This window comes from Cuculus canorus, chromosome 10, assembly GCF_017976375.1.
Source record: "Cuculus canorus isolate bCucCan1 chromosome 10, bCucCan1.pri, whole genome shotgun sequence".
NCBI classification, from domain to species: Eukaryota; Metazoa; Chordata; class Aves; order Cuculiformes; family Cuculidae; genus Cuculus; species Cuculus canorus.
This window is the reverse complement of record NC_071410.1, coordinates 10,160,716-10,177,740: the sequence shown is the minus strand read 5'-3', so window position 1 is coordinate 10,177,740 and position 17,025 is coordinate 10,160,716. Positions and strand designations below refer to the sequence as shown.

Sequence of the window (17,025 nt, the reverse complement as noted above, 5' to 3'; positions counted from 1 at the left end):
TTGACTCACGGGAACAGTTACAGCCACTCCGGTAGCATGAGGCCACCGTTCTCTGCAGGTAACCGTGGGCTGCTCTAATAAACCCCACTCCTTGGGGATCTCGGCACCAGTCACAGACATTCCCAAAGAGTAGGATGCTTCTGGGGCAGGAGGTGATTCTGCCAACGCAGCTTCAGAGCCTCCCTGCTGAGCAAGTAGAAATGGGCATGGAGATGAGGCCTTTTCTCATAGGCACAACAGAAGCCTGCGTGTTTTTTTAATCATCTGTTTAGTGACTTACTTTCCACCATTCCTGTTCACATAGAGCAAAAGGGAAAACCAAGTTATTTGTCATTGTTGAGGCTGCTTCACAATATGGGCATCGCTTTCCCCTGCATTTCAAGAATGCAAAACCCCTATTTTGTCTGGAGGGGTTTAGTTTTGGGGGGAGAAAGAGGGGAAGGCAAGCTCTGAATTATTATGATCTTGAGCCTTGGTTATAAAAATACCAAGCAGCTTCTATTTAAATATGATGATATCACATGTAGCTCTGGACTGTGAGTGGCAGCCAAGCTACCCAGCTTGCAGCTACGTGGTATTCCCAGTAAACAATAACCAGAGACGATGATTTGTTCCAGTCATTTATTTTGTATCATGGTATTTCAGAGCAGTGAATACAGATGGTTTGCTCTTCTAGGCTTCAATACACTTTAACTATTGTGCCTAGACTACAGTGATCTGTTTATAGAAGCTGTATTTCATAAGTAAGTTGTAGTTGATCACAGCACAGAAGTCCTTTACGGCTAGATCTAATGACAGAGTTAGGAGCCTAGTGGGTTTGAAGTCTGATGTGTAGGTGCCTGGGCCCTGTAGTAGACTCGGCACCCACTGAGGTGCCTGGACTCCTGCTACAGGGGACGGAGAGACTTCAGCAACTCTGAAGAGTGATGCAGGAACCTGTCTACCAAGCTCTTCCTACAGGTCACAGGAAATTCTGCTGCACGGGTGAGAGCTTCTGAGAAGCCATCTCTCCCTGGGGTCCAGACACAGCCGGCTGAGAGTGAGAAAGTTGAAAGCGAGTACCTGTAACTGCTTGTCTGTAAGCAGCACCTAAATCAGTTCTTGGATCTAGCCCAGGGCTTTGTGACAGGCCACTGGGTACCAGCGGGTCGAACCACGCTGAGTTTGTAACATATTGCTTAAAGGTGTTCAATTATACATAAATTTATAAATTTTATATCAACAGTCAGATCTTTCAATCAAATATTGCTTTTTTAAAAAAATCCTATTCCTGTAGCAATCCCTGAATGTTTCTGTAACATCTTTGTCATGCAAATAGCAGCGTGTAGGCAATTCAAATATAAAGTAACCAAAAGTCTGTCCAGTGGGAAAGTGAGGCACTTGGGCAAAGTGACTTGTAGTCACTCTTGATCTATGCAAGACCTAGGAACAACTGCCAGACCTGATTCCCATTCTTGACCCTGAACCACTGGACAGGCAAATGTCTGGAACTACTGATGGCAGCAATATCTTTGCTGTGTTAAGATGGGCTTGTTTTATGTGTCATGCTTAAACTCACTCACTCTTCTGAGCTCGTTTCCTGTACCTCTCGCTCCAGAAGCCAGAATAATTTGGTTCCAGTTCTCCATTTTGAGAGCAAGGATGGATTAGAGTAAGGTAAGCATTCTAAAAACATCAAGTTGACTTTTCACAGACACAGGTGCGATGCAAAGACAATGTAGATGATGTTTTGGTACAGAAAATAAGTCTGTTAACCAGGCCATCTGTTGGTACTGCGTTATACTTTTTGGTGTGCCGGACGGTGTGTTCTAGGAGCGATCTGGCTTTCCTGAAAGTCTAAAAGAAGGCTTGAAAAAACACACACGAGCTCTGCAGGTGAGTCCGTGCTCCGGCACCTGCTGGAGCTGGAGCTGCATTGTGTTACTGAGGTCGTGGGGAAATTCCTTCTGAAGTCGACTTAACCTTTTCTCTCTCTCTTTCTTCTTTCTCAAACCCTGAACAACAGATGGATCTGCCCTTGGGGTACCGGGCGCAGCACTTCCGCATTTCCTGAAGCACAGTTTCACACTTTGACTCCACGTAGTTGTTCACTGCAAAATAAGAAGACGACACTAAGTCTGCAAAAGGGAACAGGCTTTGTCCCCAGAAGGGAAACATCTAGCCCTGCTCTTCAGCTGCTAGGCAGCGTGTTTCTCTGAAAAGCCAGAGCTGCTTACAAGCACTTCATCACTTCTTCTGCTCTACAGAAATCTCTTCTGTTTCAGCTATCTAACACCATGCAAAGGCAGCCTTGTTGTGGCTGGGAGTATCTTCAGTCCCCCAGTTCTGTAGCTATCACATCTCACTACGGTAAAAATGAGGATTCCCTTATTGCTGCTCTTCAATCCTCACTTTCTTTAGCCTGTGTGTTTTTAAGCTGGATCTTGTCATCCATGGTATTCAACCCAGCTGCTGCGTCACTGTAAGATTTACAGCTGAGTGTAAATACAAGCGCATCCAAAGAGGAGCTGGGACAAACAGGGCCAAGTGCACCCTTGGGCACTGCAGGATTTGTAAAGGGAAGGTGTGAGGAGCATGACTGCCAGTGTCCTACTGGTGGCCAGTGTCCCAGATGGGACCAAAACGGCATCAAAGATCACCTTCTAAGCACAGTGACTATGGGGAAAAAAGGCAGCCCTTCACAGGAGAATGCTCCAAACCATGAAGACAGTAAAAGGGAATGTCTAGATGAATGCTGGGGACATGGAGAGAGGATTGTTTGAGCCCTTGCTTTGAGCTGGACACAATCCTGGGAAAGACATACATCTACCAGTAGCTGACTATTGCTTTCCCTCACTTTTTCCTAGATGCTTTTCCTCCTATGCTTCTCCCCAGCCAACTGGGGTGGCTGTATTACCTCCACAGATTGCAACTGCTCCGTCTGCAGCAGCCTACAAAGCCATCCCTCTGCTTCCCCAGCAGGACCCGCTCCTCCCTCCCTGCTGTATTTAACTACACCCTTGCAGTCTGCAAGTAAACTAAAGGCAGAAACGAGTTGCTGTCGAACTGGCCTGGCCGGTTTAAGCCATGGCGTCCTTAGCCTTCTGCCTTGTCCTCCCTGGGCAAACAGCAGGAGTTATTCTCACGTAAAGCTCAGAGCATGCTGGCTGAGGGCGCCACCAGGTGAGTTACAAAGAGCTTTTTCCCCGTATGGCTGAGCTTGCCCTGGCACGGAAGAACATTTTCTCATTCTATGGGGCAAATCCTTTTCCAAGAAGCATCCAAAATTTTTTAAAAATACTGTCTTCTGCAAATACCAAAGCCTGCTCTCCCCAGCTCAGCCCCCAAAACATAATATCACATTATCTCCCTTACAAATATTTAGCTATGCCAATACAAAACAGCTGTTAAAGGTGGCCAGAGGGAGACCACTTCACACCTTGAGGCCAAATCACATACACCTTGCCAGTTCCTGACAGACAGCTGTCTGACCTGCGCCTAAAATAGCCAGAAGCTCTGCAGTCTTCTCATACAATCCGCCCACTACCTCACTACCAGCTCTGTAAGGAAGCTTATTATGATGTCTAGCTCTCTCCACCTACGCCCGAGTCCCAAGACTACACATGGGATCTTTCCACCAGCACTGAGAACACTGAAATAAGCACAACAGTACTGCTACAAACACGCTGTTTTGCACTAATGGTGTCTCATTATTAAGAATCAAGCACAAAGGAGTTCTAACTAGACGTTATCATTGTGGTTTTTTTGCAAGCAGGTGATGCTAACGTGCTTGCTTTCTTCCTTCTCAAGTTAAAAGGAGAACAGTCTTAAGGTTAAAGGAATCAAGTTCCACCAAAAATCAAGACACCACAAAGACAAAATGACACTGGGTACCTTGCAAGCATTTCTGTATTTCACAGGCTTGTTTCTGGCAGGGATCCTTCTGGGACATGGTCAGAGAACTAAAATGATAGGAAAATGTTACTGTAGAAACAATGTGCTTTTCAGCAGGTGGGGGGCAAGACACTGTCTTCAAGCCAGGGCTTTAAAGAGTTCCCATTCTCCCTCTCTGTCACAGACACTTCCAAAAGTATCTATTTCTGCTTACAGACCCCAACACACACAAGAATTCTCTGTGTCTGGCTAAAGGATGGTAATGTGGACAATGAATATGGGAAGTTTTATGTTGCTAGGCTTAAAGGCCTTTTTCTTTTCTCTGGTCAAAATGTGTCCTTTTCCATTTGGATGCACAAAGATTCCAGCAAAGACTCAAATTAACACAGCTGACTACTTTTAAACAGTTCTGTGCCTCTAGACCTTATACTAAAACATGTATTTGCGTAAAAGCCCTCTCTGTGAGTGCTACACAACCAAGGATTTGGTGTTAGTCAGATAACCGCAGCCAGAGAAGGCATTTAAAAAAACCACTTAGTTGTGTATGGCCCATAAAGACACCGTGGAGGGCTTTTTTGTTGTTGTTCCAGGAGAAAGCCTCTTCAAAACCCCCCAAAAAAACCTGAAGGACAGCTCCACCTTGTTCAAATCCCTAGAAAGTGGGATTTCAAGCATTCGATTTGACTTTCTGCAGCTCTGACACCTGTAACTGCGATCTTCTGTGAGAGATCAAAACATGAGCAAAGCCTGGCAGTAAAGTAGTTGGATGGGAGACCTCTACAGGAAAGCACCACTGCTACCGGAAGCACTGGTGGGACTTCAGCTCCCTCTGAGCCACAGTCCCGCTCCTGCCCCTGCCCAGACCTAGGGAGGTGCTGCCTTTCACATCTCTGATAATTCACCAGCCCACAGCGCTTTTTGATATTGCTAGGGCATTATTTCCAGCATCCTGACCAAACTCCACTTGGGGCAATTACATTCTGCCTACCTAGAACTCCCTCTGATGTTTCACTTGGACACAATACTCCTCTTCACTGCCTGTCCTAAACTTTCGTGTGATGTGGCTGTGTGTTGTTTAACTGCTTCCACCTCAGAGGTGGCTGCATTTCAGTGGAGAGAGAATCATTTATTGTACAAAATATACAATTGACATCTTCCTAGAGCCACTGCTCCTGAAAGACAAAAGTTCATATTAAAGAACGGGAATAAACAGAACACAATACAAAGCAGGGGTAATATCTACACATACCAGATTAATCACCAGGCACGAGTTTAAGCAGCAGTTCTTCAACACCACCAAGCTGTAAGTGACAAGGAAAAGTTCAATACGTCTACATTTACCGTGGCCGAGCTAATGGACTTCAACAAAATAACAGTCCTTTGCCGTCCCTCAAGGATCTCAAACGACTTCACAAACAGGCATGACTATGGTCTATTGTCGCCACCATCCTTACCATGAGATGGTGCTCTATCTCCCAAACGCGAGAGTTACTATCCCTGTACTGCTCACCCTGGGACAGCTGCCACATATGAGGCAGCCGGGATGGGGGGAGCTGGCTGGGTCGCAGCGCCTCACCCAGGGGAACCTGAACTCTTTGGATCCGAGCCCTCAGCATACCTTCCTCCTAGGGGAAAGTAACAAAAAGAGCAGGTAGTTACTGACAATGCAGTAGAGGCACCTGCAATAGCAAAGCTACAACACTGGGAAGCTCACAGGACACTTGCCTCTTCCGCAGCCACAAGCCACGTTTTGCGGTGCTCATCGCAGTAAACACCTACGCGTCGTACCCACAGCCGGACAGGAGGAGTGCCAGCGTGCCCTCCTTCTGCCATTCCCTCCGTCACGTCAGGACGTTCCCGTTACGTGGACGGCGTCAGCCCACAGGATGCACGCATGGTCTCTTTAGCTCTGAACACATTCACGGAGAAAGCTCTCAGACCTGAAAGGCACCGCTGGGTGGTCTCTGACTTATTGTGGGAGATGCTATGTGATGAAACGTCCCTAAAAGTCAGCTTGGGAAACTAAGGTGGTGCCTAATTGAACAGAAATTTCATGACAAGTTGTACACTGGGCTATGCGTGCTGTGAGGCGTTTGTAAGGCATTCTGGGGCAAAAGGTGCTATCGGTACAAAGCTAAACCCTGTGAAGATTGGCTTTGCTTATTCCACTAACAGTCCTATTAACAGTCTTTGCGCAAAATGGGGGTGGGGGAAAGAAAAAGTGATTTACACAGGAGTTCCGTGGCTGATGATGGTCTAAATCCAAAAAGCAAAACTTGTGACAAGAGGTGACATGAGCTTAATAAGGACGAAGATCAGTCTGGAGACAAAGCATGAAACTCCATATGCAGGACTCTTGTATTTGGAGCTTGCAGAGCTGTCATTGTCAAGGGTCCTTCGTCTCATCTCTCAAGAGGATGGCAGCATTGTCCGTTCACATACAAGCTTCTCGTGACTTTGCGTAGTTCAGCTTTTAGATGGTCACAGAGAGCCACTGATACCAGCAGGGGCAAAGGAATTTTGGACATTGAGGTGGTTCTTCCTACCAGAATTTTTGTTTAACAGCAAGTTAATCTGTGTACCAGTTAGATCAAGCTGAGCCATCAGCAAATGAAGGCCAGGGGAAAGGATTCTCTCTTTGAACCCTAGAAGAGGTAATCAAAATGGTACAGACAGTCTTCATTCTTTATCTAGGTTTAAAGTAGAACAGAATAAAGCTGTAATACACGTAACATCCTCCTGCTATGAAGCAGATGCAATATTCCTACCCCAGCGAAACACAGTGGTCTTCTGAAAACTTGTGAAGTTATAAAGCATATTTCAGACAGGAGCAAGAAAATCTGGGTACAAAATAAAGCAGGGAAAGTCAAGGAGAGAAAAAAATTGTTATACATGGGGGTACATATATAACAGGAAATACACTTCCATGTTGCCTTCTATATCTTACAGCAGTGCTTCGCTACCTTTTTTGAATCAGAGGATCACTCAGCCTTTTTGAAAACCAAACACCAACCACGGATCAGCCTGAATAGCACTGTCACGGTATTTTAATTTCTAACAAAGAAAACTTTGAATGTTCTTTTATTATTTCTTTTTCTCCCATTCTGTTTGTCTCCTTGCTTGACATGTGGGAACAGGCATGTGCATTACAAAAAGCACCAGTGTTCTGAAGACCATTCTGTGACGTTGCACAGTCATTCCAAGCAATGCCCCAGCAGCTGGACCACTGGCATCTGGAGGGATGTGACAGCAGACCGACAAGCCTCACAAGGCCTTCAAGAATAAGCAATAAGGGCTTAAGGACACTTAACATGTAAGTCCTTTTTGCTCTGCTTTACCCTAAGTCACTTTACAAATTTAAACCCACGTGTGGAAATCACTTTGCCCAACAGTGCAATGCAGCGGTCGCTGCTGCTCATTTTCAGTCAGCTGAATGTAATTACCCAGGTTGGAATATGGCCAGGATACTCTCCTACTCTGCAGTACACTGCCAAAAGTTCCATCATGACCGAAAATGCTTGAGAACTTGCTTTTATCCCATCCAAAGCGGGAATATCTGTATCTCATCACCCTCAGAACCAGAAGACCCAAGACTAACTTCAGAATTGAAAAATATTAGTCAGTAAGCGAACAGTATTTCCTACGGCAAGTAAACTCTCCTGGAAGGTCTCCTATCCAAACAGTAACCTGGTTCAGTCCTGCAGAACTACGAGGACTAAAGCACAACATGTATGTTTGTGTTTATTGTGTATGAACAGAGCAGTGGTGATAGGTACAGGACCAACAGAACAAGGTCTCATGCAGAGGACGCTGTGCAGAATGGGCAGTGATTAGAGTGTTTTCACCCTTTCCCCCACTAATTTGTCCCGGGCTTCCTCCGAACTCCAGAGCTGTGAGTTCAGCTGCTGAAGTTCAAAGGCCCGGTCTGGTCTCTCATCATTCTCTAAGACTGTTGTGAAGGTGCCCAGTCAGTGCCACAAACAAAATCTCGAGGTCAGGCAAAACCGTCAATTGGGTTTGAAGTAAGACAGGTCTGTCTTTAGTACTCAAACACATAAAAGAAACAGGAGCTTTGAAAAAGTACGCGCTTAGACATTTGCACCTGAAACTTTAAGAAGGGGAAAACATATCCACTTCCTATTTTGGCAGATTTTATCAGAAAGCAATGAAAAAGCCTCAAGGAAGACATGGGCGAAAGGAGAAGTAAGCTGACATATTTAAAACAAGTTGTAAAACCTGATTCTTATATTGCTTGCTTCATAATCTATAAAACTACCACATCCAACAAAAAAAAAACCAATTAGCTTAAATCTGCAGGACTGCAGTGTCATCCTTGGCCACAGACTTTAATGTTTCCATTGCCATAATTGCACAAGTCTGAGCTGCTCAAGGCATTGATTTTGGGAGATTTAAAGCTCAATCTCCATTGACAGGAACGGGACTTACAGGTATTCTGTCCATCTCAGCATCAGGCCTTAGAAGTTTAATGCTGTTCTGGGACCCAGGCAGATTTCTGCACCATACGATACATGAATAAATGTGAAAATGGCCAGGAGGGGGACTGCACCTTGTGGTGAAGACAATTTATTTGCTTTTAAATCGGGTACATTATGATATTTTATGAAAACGGTGAAAGCAATTGCTCCAGCTGCTGCTTGGGCCATTCCCAGAGCTAGAGCTCAGCACGCTGAACAAACCTTCTGTTTTAAAAGGGGACCAGGTCAGATTGTTAGAAGAGTTCAGCTGCCACCAAGGGTAAAAAGCGATGCTGAGGCTCAGTGAATTGGGCAAGCATTGTGCCAAGGCAGCTACACAGCTTCTGGAGCGAGGCTGTCCAGCTGGGCTCCTGGCAGAGCGTGTGCCACCGCCCGCACACAGCCTGTGGGGAGCTAAGCTTTCCCGAAAAACCCAGCCTGCGTCTTGCAACAAGTCAGGGATCAGAGGAGCTGCCTGCTGATGGGAGGGCATGTTGACTCACTCTAACGCTTCTTGGACTCTGCTCTGCCTGGGGCACTCGCCCCGAGCGAGCCAAACTCCGCTCTGCCCGACCTAGCGAGGGGTAGCAGATGCTCACCGACCAGCCGGGGCCGTGCAGAGGCGCGGGGAGGGCAGCTCTGGCGCTGATGGGATCTAAAGAAACAGGGAGACAAAATGAGATGACGGACGTGGTGCTGGCGGGGGGTGAGCCCCGCAGGAGGAAGGCGAGGACGGGGAGAGGTCGAGGAGAGCGGGGAGAGGACGGGGCAGGGAGAGAAGACGGGAGGAGAGGATACGGAGGACGAGGACAGGAGGGTGAGGATGGGGAAGAGGGTGGGGGTGCGGGAGCCGGGCCGAGGCCGGGGCGCGGGGCCGGTGCGTGGCGGGGAGGCGGTGGGGAGGGAGCTCCTAGGGACCGCCTCCCACCCGGGCCGAGCCCTCGCCGTGCGGAGGCCCCGGGCGGAGCGTGAGAGCCCGGCCCGTGCCCGCCGCCCCTCACCTACCTGCAGCCCCGCGCCGGTGTCAGCGCACGCCGGGTGCGCCGAGCAAAGCCTTCCCCCGCCCGCCCCTGTGACCCCGCGCCCCCCCTCCGAGCTGCCGCTGCCGCTCGCAAGCCCCGCCCTGCCTCGTCCCATCCCGTCCCGTCCCCCGCCGCTCAGCCCCGCCCCGCCTAGCCCCGGCCCGCCCCGCCGCCGGGCAGCGGCCACAGCGCGGAACCCCCGGGCCGCCGCCCGCGTGGGCGACCCGGCACTTCCGCTGCGTGACACCGCGAGCGGCTCGAGGCGCTGATTGGCTGGGAGGGGCGGGGCAGCGCGGCTGTGATTGGCTGAGCGGGGCGGGGCGGGCGGGGGAGCGGCTCCTGCCCCGCCCACTTCCGGGGCGCGCTGCCATGGCGGTGCAGGCGGTGCATCTGGAGGCAGACGCCTTCCTCGTGTGCCTCAACCACGCGCTGAGCACCGAGAAGGAGGAGGTCATGGGGCTCTGCATCGGCGAGGTACGGGGCCGGGGGTTCGGTGAGCAGGGCAGCGGGGGGTTCGGCGCCGGGAGCCCCTACTGAGCCCCATTCAGTCGCTCCCCGGCGAGGGCGCTGACTTGGGAGCCGAAAACCATCGGTTTTTTCCTTCTGTGTCTCCAGGTTGACACCAGCCGCATCGTCCACATCCATTCCGTGATCATCCTGCGCCGCTCCGATAAGCGGAAGGACCGGGTGGAAATCTCACCAGAGCAGCTTTCGGCGGCTTCTACGGAAGCAGAGATATCCTTTAGCAGAGACGTCGCACTGCCCGCTGCTCCCCTTCAGCTGTTCGCTTCGAGGGCTGCACCGGCAGCCGCTCTTCTCTGGAGTCTTTGTTGATTCCAGCATTTGCAGTGGGATTGTGTTAGAATTGGTTTCTGTAATTTCTTTGTGTTTAGTCACAAGTGGAATTGAAATGGTTTTGGGGAAGGATGGCAGTTCGGAGACTCGCTAGAAGCGGTAAGGTTGGCAGGTCTCTTTGTCCAAGCTGGAGAGCCTTGTCGTTGCAGCCACTCCAGGATGCTGGTTTGGTCACTTACTGTCGCATGCAAACAAAATCCAGTTTGCTTCTGGAGCACCGGCATCCTGCCAGTGCTGTGGAAGAGGATTCTGTCAGCTTCCTGCCATGTGTCTTGTCACCCTTCCAAAGGGATCTGGAATTCTCTTTACCAATGAGAAAATCTTCTAAAATTCTTCTGCTTTTCCATGTACAAAAACTTCTTCTGTCTGTTCCGTTGGTTTCAAAAGCACCTTGACGCACACACAGATTGGCTGAAATGACCGGGCGTCCCATGAGGGTTGTGGGCTGGTATCACTCTCATCCTCACATCACTGTATGGCCGTCACACGTCGGTAAGTTCTTGGCCTAGGTTCTATAGGCAAACTCACAGCTGGCTAATTGTATTACTCAATTTACTGCATTTTCAGAACTGCATATCCCAGCTATCAAAGTTTGGTTTCTCGGGTATCCTCTGGTAGGACAAGATTGTCCAGGTGGGCTTCAGGAGTCTCTGCCAGTATAGGCCAGCTGCTCTCCTGCCTGTGCGCTCCAGGTGCTCAAATAGCACATGATTCCATAGTCACAGAGCAGCTGCTACTAGTATTACTGTTGTTCCAGACAGGAAGACTAGGCCTAGAGTGTGGGCAATGGCAAAAAAAAAGCTGTGGGAATCGTAGGTTTGCTGTGATTATTTTTTTACATCTGTGAGCTTTAATGCAGAAACAAAACCTTTCTTGAAGTAAGCGTGTGAATATCTCTTATGCGTTGGATGTGAGGGCTGTAAAGTGATCTGTGGCACCTGACGCTAATATTGTTTCTTGTTATGTTAATTCCTTTTGTATTTTTAAGATTTGCTATTTAATTGCATTTTTAATTGGATCAATTTTTTTTTTAACTTGGTCACATGAAGTGAGCACCTTAAGATAAAGCTTGTGCCATTTGTCACTGAATTCCAGGTCAGCCTTCAAAAGGTGGGAAATCTTTTTCTAGTCTTTCAGGTGGCCAGTGCTGTTCTCATTCTCTTATTTTTCTGTAGATGTCCGCACACAAGCCATGTATCAGATGATGGACCAGGGTTTCGTAGGGCTTATCTTTTCCTGCTTCATTGAGGACAAAAACACAAAGGTAGGCAACTTGAAAATGGCAAGAAACCCTCCAAGTAGAGGAAAAGAGAAACTTCAGCCCCAGGGCAAAGCTGAAACCTTTGGATGCAGCCTGCAAGAAAGGCTCAGCTCTGCTTGAAGCCCGGTCAAAGCAGGGCTGGAATGGTTGTGTCTGGATCATAATCCCAGTGACAAAAGGATGAGTTGTTAATCACTCTGTGCTGACTCACAGCCTGGCTTTCCAGCCAGCAGAGCTGGGCTGGTTCTGAGACTGCATCAGGTGGCTGAGCATGCGTCAGCATTGAAACGTGAGTGCCCTTCTGCTGTTCAGTCCAGCAGCACAGCTCAGAGCACCTCTGGGCATTCCAAGAGATACTGCTGTAGCACAGCGTGAGTGCCCTTCAGCTGTTCGGTCCAGCAGCACAGCTCAGAGCACCTCTGGGCATTCCAGGAGACACTGCTGTAGCACAGCGTGAGTGCCCTTCAGCTGTTCGGTCCAGCAGTACAGCTCAGAGCACCTCTGGGCATTCCAAGAGATGTTGCTGTAGCACGAGATAAGCTGACAGCAGTGTCTTGTCGAGGTGTTCCAGGTAGCTGATATTTAAGAGTTTTTTCATAGTTAGTGGGTCTGTGAGTATCTGCTTGTAAACAATTCAAGCAAACCAATCAAGAGTGAAAAGCGTGTACTTTTGCAACCTCTTAAAATGCCATTTAAAAGCATATTCCGCAGCCTAAAGGAGTGTGTGGGTTTAGATGGTGTTTTGCTCTTAGAATCTGACTTTGTGCTGTCTCTCTTAGACAGGTAGGATTCTCTACACCTGTTTCCAGTCTGTTCAGGCCCAGAAGAGCTCAGAGTGAGTACAGCAGAAGAATATTAAATCCAGCGTCAGGTTCTATTTCATCTTGTCCCTCCTTTCTGGGTTGGCTCAAATAGTGGTTTCTAGGCTTATCATGAGGAGCAAATATTGTGTAGCGATGCTTTAACGAGGTCTCCTTACTTCTGCAGAATGTGCAGGTTGCTTGTAGAGAATCTGAAGATTAGGATTGATTAATTTAGCTTAGATCATTTAGTAGCTTAAGATTTGATGTAGGACCCTGTAGCCTGGGTATGAATTTGTGCTGTATTCCCTTGCACAGAAGGTACACCCCTTTGCTTTCAGTTCAAGAGGTTGAGGTGTGTAGAGTCCCACCAACTGCACACATGCTGTGCATTGTATTGTCAGTAGTGGACCTCTTGTTGCTTTACCATTGTATTGTTACAATTTCAGACAAGTGTGTAGCTATAAAAGGCTTCCATTTGCCTGTTGGCTCAGGCGGAGGTTCCCAAAAGCAATCCTGCAGCACAGTTGGACACTGTTGCAGGGGTGTAGAAGTTGGTATTTTTTTCCCTCTGCTGCTTTGGAGTTAATGGTATCTGATACTTTTTTAGATATGAAAGGATTGAAATTCCTATTCATGTTGTCCCCCATGAAACCATTGGGAAAGTGTGTCTGGAATCAGCTGTAGAGCTGCCAAAGATCCTTTGCCAAGAAGAACAAGATGCCTACAGGAGAATCCACAGGTAACGACACTGGGGCTGCAGCCTTTTCCAAGACTGTCCTTGCTAACATGTTCTGTTGCTATATGTGAAATACCATGGTTTTACTAGAGGTATAGAAAATAAGAAGCATTTTCAGCCTATGTCCCTTTGCAGGAGAACTATTTAAATAGCTTCACATTAAGGACTTGAGGTTCTCTGAGCCTTGCACACAAGAGCTAAGCATAACTGCACCTTTCCTGTGAGCTAGATCATGTGTGAGCTTCCAGTGGCACTTCAGTGATGTGTCTGTGTGTGACAGTAATTAGTGTATAACCAGGGTAAGAGTGCTGAGAATAATGTCAGCTTTGCTTTTTCTCTGCCTCTGATGCTCAACACTGACATTTCTGTGCTTTAAGCTCTTCACTATCCTTGTGAATGTATGGGGCTTCAAGAAGTGAGGAGGTTTAGATGTCCCTTTGGGGTCAGTTGGAGGTAGCTGGTTCTGTAGCCTGGTTTTGCTGAATGTGCTGGTCGCTGTGATCTCGTCACTAACCAGCATTGTGTTCATTCCCTTAGCCTCACCCATCTTGACTCCGTAACCAAGATTCATAATGGCTCAGGTAAGGATTCCATTTTTGCATGTGAGAACCCAGGATGCTGCTCCCAGAGGCAGAACAGTAGTGTCTCGGGCAGGGTTTGGTTTGGCTCTAACTTCTGGGGCCAACGGGCCACAGCCTTGTAACAGTCTTCCCTTTGCTGTAAAAGGCACTCGTAAATAACTATGAAAACACAGACTTTTGTCTTTGCCATACAGTCCATTTCCAGTCACAAACCCAGGGAATTCCCTGAGACTGGTAGCTCGTTACATAAAGTCTAGTGAAGGAACAGGGTTGTAACTTAACACTTTAAAGGAAAACATCAGGGGCTGTAAAATAACGTAATCCTGGGGTTTACAAATGCTGTTGTATCACTCAACCTTTGTGCAATTGGTTAAAATTACAGTAGACTTTGGGGTTTTTTTTTGCTGTTAGAATAGGAAGGGGATTTTGGATTTCGTGAGTCTTAAAGCCGTGTCTGGCTGATCTGTGTGCACATTGCATCTCCTGGCAGTTCCTGTATGTTACGTACATAGGACATCTTTGCTTTTGCCAGCAAGACACTGTGAATCCTAATCCTTCTTCTGTTCCAAGATAAATACCCCGCTGTCCATTCTCACCTGCTCAATCAATGAGACATCCTTTGCTTTGGAATTTAGAAATTAATTAGTATCAGTGATGACTTATGTGCAGATTGCCAGGTTTCTGTTGTAGGTCATCCCTCCCTTGGGTGTCTGAGGGTCGGGTTGAAATAGCAAGCTGATGATTCTGACTCTCGTGGGGGGGTGTCTGGTTGCTTTGGCTTGGATGTTGGAGGGTTTTGTTGGCTGTCTCTAACACTCTTGGCTTTGGACCTGTTGTAGCACACCGAGTCTGTGCTGTGTTTGCGCTGGCATGATGTGTTCTTGCTCTTTCCAGTGTTCACAAAGAACCTCTGCAGCCAGATGTCTGCCATCAGCGGGCCGCTCCTTCAGTGGCTGGAGGACAGACTGGAGCAGAACAAACAGCGGGTGCAGGAGCTGCAGCAGGAGAAAGAGCAGCTCCTGGAGGAACTGGCTGCTTTAGAGTGAAGGAGGAAATGCAGATGATTCAGAAAAGAGATATGAAAAAAACTCCGCAAGATCTACTGCTGGCTGAAGGGTGGCCCCGCGTTGCCTTACAGCCAAGATTCTAGCTGTGCCTCTTCCCTTGCCCTGTGCAGCAAAGAGCACTCCGACAGGATAAGGGCTTTACCTGCCCAGCTTGATGAAAAGCAGTGGCGTCTCTTCAGGTGCTGCAGTGGTGCAGGGCGGTTCCAGCCTCAGCGATGGGGTTGGGCAGCACCTGAAGAGACTTCAGTTCTGCAGGGCACGTGCCTAGAGAACACATAGTTTCTCTCTGCCCTGTGTTTTGACAGAAGTCTTATTGCTTTACATGTGTTCCAGGAGCCTAGAACAGGAGAGTTAGAGGGGAAAAGCGTGTCCCTGTAGTGGTATCTCATGCTGCCAACTTCTGCCGCCTTTTAGTAGCTTCAGTTGACTGTGATCTTGCATCTAGTAATGTTCTGGAGTACTGGTTATCCCCCCCCGGCAGGTAAAAAAGGTGGGAGGGAAGCTTGGGAAGAGACCTGGAAGAACTTTGATGTAGGAGCTCTGTTCAGTGTACTTCAAACAAAATGAAGAACTCCAAAGGGAGAGCTGTTTGGAGTAGAAATGAAATGGATGCTACAAAGTGCCAGTGCCTGCATTTTTTTGGATACAATCTGTACTCTCTTACTTTGTGCCCACCACTGAGGTTCTCTACAGTATGGACTGGTTCTGCTGGCTCGGTGGGAGGAGTGTGGTTCCTTCCCAGAGGGAAAAGGTCTCGGTGCTGAGGAGAGAACTGATAGATATGCAAGCCTCTCATTCTTACATGCTGAATGGCAATGTTGAAACTTCATTAGACCAAAATGGAATGTCCTTGACCTAATGCTTTAGATGTTCCTGCACTTCAGTGCCCCATGACGTATTAGGGTGGTGCAAAAATAATTGCTTGTTTTGCCATTGTAAACTGTGATGCTTATTTTGCGTTAAATTTACTTGACTGTTTAAGTAGTTATACCATTTTAAAGCACAAAATTTGCTCTCATTATTTATGCAAATGTGTTTATTCTTTGTTCTTTTCTATATTGTACTGTCAAAGATACGGGGGGGAAAAAAGCAAATATGAGCAATTTTGTTGTATGAGTACAAAAGAGGATGTAAAGCAGCAGAAATTGCTAGCAGTATCAACCAAGGGTTTGGAAAGGGGGCCATCAGCAAACATCTAGCTCACCATTTGTTCAAGATATTTCATAATGGAAACAAGAGCCTTGACAGCAATGAGAGTGGCTGACATCCTTCTGCAATAGATGACAACCAATTGAGGGCCATTATTGAAGCAGACCCATGAAAAACAACTTGAGAGGTTGCAGGAGAACTACGTGTTGACAGGTCGGCAGTTGTTTGACATTCGCACCAGACTGGAAAAATCAAACAAAGCTTGACAAACAGGTGCTGCAAGAGCAGAACAAAAATATTTAAAATCACCATTATCAAAAGTCTGCACACATGACAAAAATGATCCATTTCTCAATCCCACTGTGACATGATGAAAAATGGATTCTATACAACAACCGTCAGTGTTAGATCCAGTGGCTGGACTGAGATGAAACACCTCAGCTGCATCAAAAGAAAGTTACAGTCACTGTCTGGTGGTTGGCAAGCAGAATCATCCACTACAACTTATTCAATCCTGGTGAAGCCATCCTAGCAGAGAAGTGTTGCCAAGAAACGGGCAAAAAAGCCCAATTTTGTCCAGCAGTGGCCAATTGAAAAGGCCCAATTCTCCGTGACAACAGCTGACTGCAGGTCTCGTAAATTACTGCAGAAGCTGCACAAACCAAGCTATGGAACTCTTCTTCACCCGGGTGATTCCCAGACCTCTCTCCCACCAAGTGCCACATTTTCAAGCATCTCAGCAATTTCTGTAAGAGAAGGTTTTCCACAGCCAAACAGCAGTTCAAAATGCCTTGGATGAATTCATCACTTCCAGAACTCAGAATTCTATGCTACCAGAATAAATAGATTTTTTTTCTTGTTGGCAAAAATGTGTAGATTCTAATGGTTCTTATTTTGATTCACAAATTTTGTTCTCAGCTGAGCTGTACTGCTTTAACATTGATGGTTAAAAATGGCAATTATTTTTGCACCAACCTAATACCATTCAGACTGTACTTGCAGACTCAGACAAAACTCCTCACCCTTTAGGATGGAAAAGGAGGGGAACATAAAGGAAAACATCATTCCTTTCTTCCCAAAGGGGGTGGGAAGAGGTGCAGGGCCTGGCTGGGGGAGTTCCAGGGGCTGCTCCTCACTGTTCCTGTCCTGCTTGAGTGGCAAATAAAAGCTGGAATGTGGATGGGGCTGAGCCACATGTGTCAG

At 47.5% G+C, this 17,025-nt stretch overlaps 3 protein-coding genes across 8 annotated transcripts; 1 reads left to right on the top strand and 2 right to left on the bottom strand.

Moving 5' to 3' along the window:
* Window positions 1-77: 77 nt before the first annotated feature.
* CMC4 (C-X9-C motif containing 4) lies at window positions 78-9,426 on the bottom strand. 4 transcript variants are annotated; one of them, XM_054075387.1, is made up of 4 exons: window positions 9,354-9,426; window positions 8,948-9,003; window positions 3,874-3,941; window positions 78-2,090 (listed from the first exon to the last, which is right to left on the bottom strand). In XM_054075387.1, exons 3-4 carry the CDS (start codon window positions 3,929-3,931, stop codon window positions 1,921-1,923), a joined length of 228 nt encoding a protein of 75 aa, XP_053931362.1. In that variant the 5' UTR covers window positions 3,932-3,941; window positions 8,948-9,003; window positions 9,354-9,426; the 3' UTR covers window positions 78-1,920. The 4 variants fall into 4 exon arrangements, with proteins under 4 accessions (XP_053931362.1, XP_053931361.1, XP_053931360.1 ...); XM_054075386.1 differs by lacking the exon at window positions 9,354-9,426 and having other exon boundaries at window positions 8,852-8,981; XM_054075385.1 differs by lacking the exons at window positions 8,948-9,003; window positions 9,354-9,426 and adding an exon at window positions 5,123-5,174.
* MTCP1 (mature T cell proliferation 1) lies at window positions 1,952-5,731 on the bottom strand. Of its 3 annotated transcripts, none has more exons than XM_054075382.1 (4): window positions 5,599-5,731; window positions 5,328-5,498; window positions 5,123-5,174; window positions 1,952-2,090 (listed from the first exon to the last, which is right to left on the bottom strand). In XM_054075382.1, the coding sequence occupies exons 1-3, from the start codon at window positions 5,704-5,706 to the stop codon at window positions 5,127-5,129; spliced, it is 327 nt and encodes a 108-aa protein (XP_053931357.1). In that variant the 5' UTR covers window positions 5,707-5,731; the 3' UTR covers window positions 1,952-2,090; window positions 5,123-5,126. The 3 variants fall into 3 exon arrangements, with proteins under 3 accessions (XP_053931357.1, XP_053931356.1, XP_053931358.1); XM_054075381.1 differs by lacking the exon at window positions 1,952-2,090 and adding an exon at window positions 3,874-3,941; XM_054075383.1 differs by lacking the exon at window positions 1,952-2,090 and adding an exon at window positions 4,908-5,045.
* Window positions 9,427-9,712: 286 nt separating the features above from the next.
* On the top strand, window positions 9,713-17,011 carry BRCC3 (BRCA1/BRCA2-containing complex subunit 3). The gene is made up of 8 exons (XM_054075744.1): window positions 9,713-9,844; window positions 9,986-10,106; window positions 10,631-10,717; window positions 11,401-11,489; window positions 12,266-12,321; window positions 12,897-13,028; window positions 13,563-13,606; window positions 14,501-17,011. The coding sequence occupies exons 1-8, from the start codon at window positions 9,740-9,742 to the stop codon at window positions 14,650-14,652; spliced, it is 786 nt and encodes a 261-aa protein (XP_053931719.1). The 5' UTR covers window positions 9,713-9,739; the 3' UTR covers window positions 14,653-17,011.
* The last annotated feature ends 14 nt before the right edge of the window (window positions 17,012-17,025 follow it).

Excerpts from the sequence above, each read along its gene's own strand:
- BRCC3 (XM_054075744.1), top strand. The coding sequence starts at position 9,740 with ATGGCGGTGCAGGCGGTGCATCTGGAGGCAGACGCCTTCCTCGTGTGC. Across the intron at positions 10,718-11,400 it reads TGTATGGCCGTCACACGTCG|ATGTCCGCACACAAGCCATG; the intron begins GTAAGTTCTTGG and ends ATTTTTCTGTAG. Across the intron at positions 11,490-12,265 it reads TTGAGGACAAAAACACAAAG|ACAGGTAGGATTCTCTACAC; the intron begins GTAGGCAACTTG and ends TGTCTCTCTTAG.
- MTCP1 (XM_054075382.1), bottom strand. The coding sequence starts at position 5,706 with ATGGCAGAAGGAGGGCACGCTGGCACTCCTCCTGTCCGGCTGTGGGTA. Across the intron at positions 5,499-5,598 it reads GGCTTGTGGCTGCGGAAGAG|GAGGAAGGTATGCTGAGGGC; the intron begins GCAAGTGTCCTG and ends ACTTTCCCCTAG. Across the intron at positions 5,175-5,327 it reads AGATAGAGCACCATCTCATG|CTTGGTGGTGTTGAAGAACT; the intron begins GTAAGGATGGTG and ends TGTCACTTACAG.
- CMC4 (XM_054075387.1), bottom strand. The coding sequence starts at position 3,931 with ATGTCCCAGAAGGATCCCTGCCAGAAACAAGCCTGTGAAATACAGAAA. Across the intron at positions 2,091-3,873 it reads AATACAGAAATGCTTGCAAG|TGAACAACTACGTGGAGTCA; the intron begins GTACCCAGTGTC and ends CTTATTTTGCAG.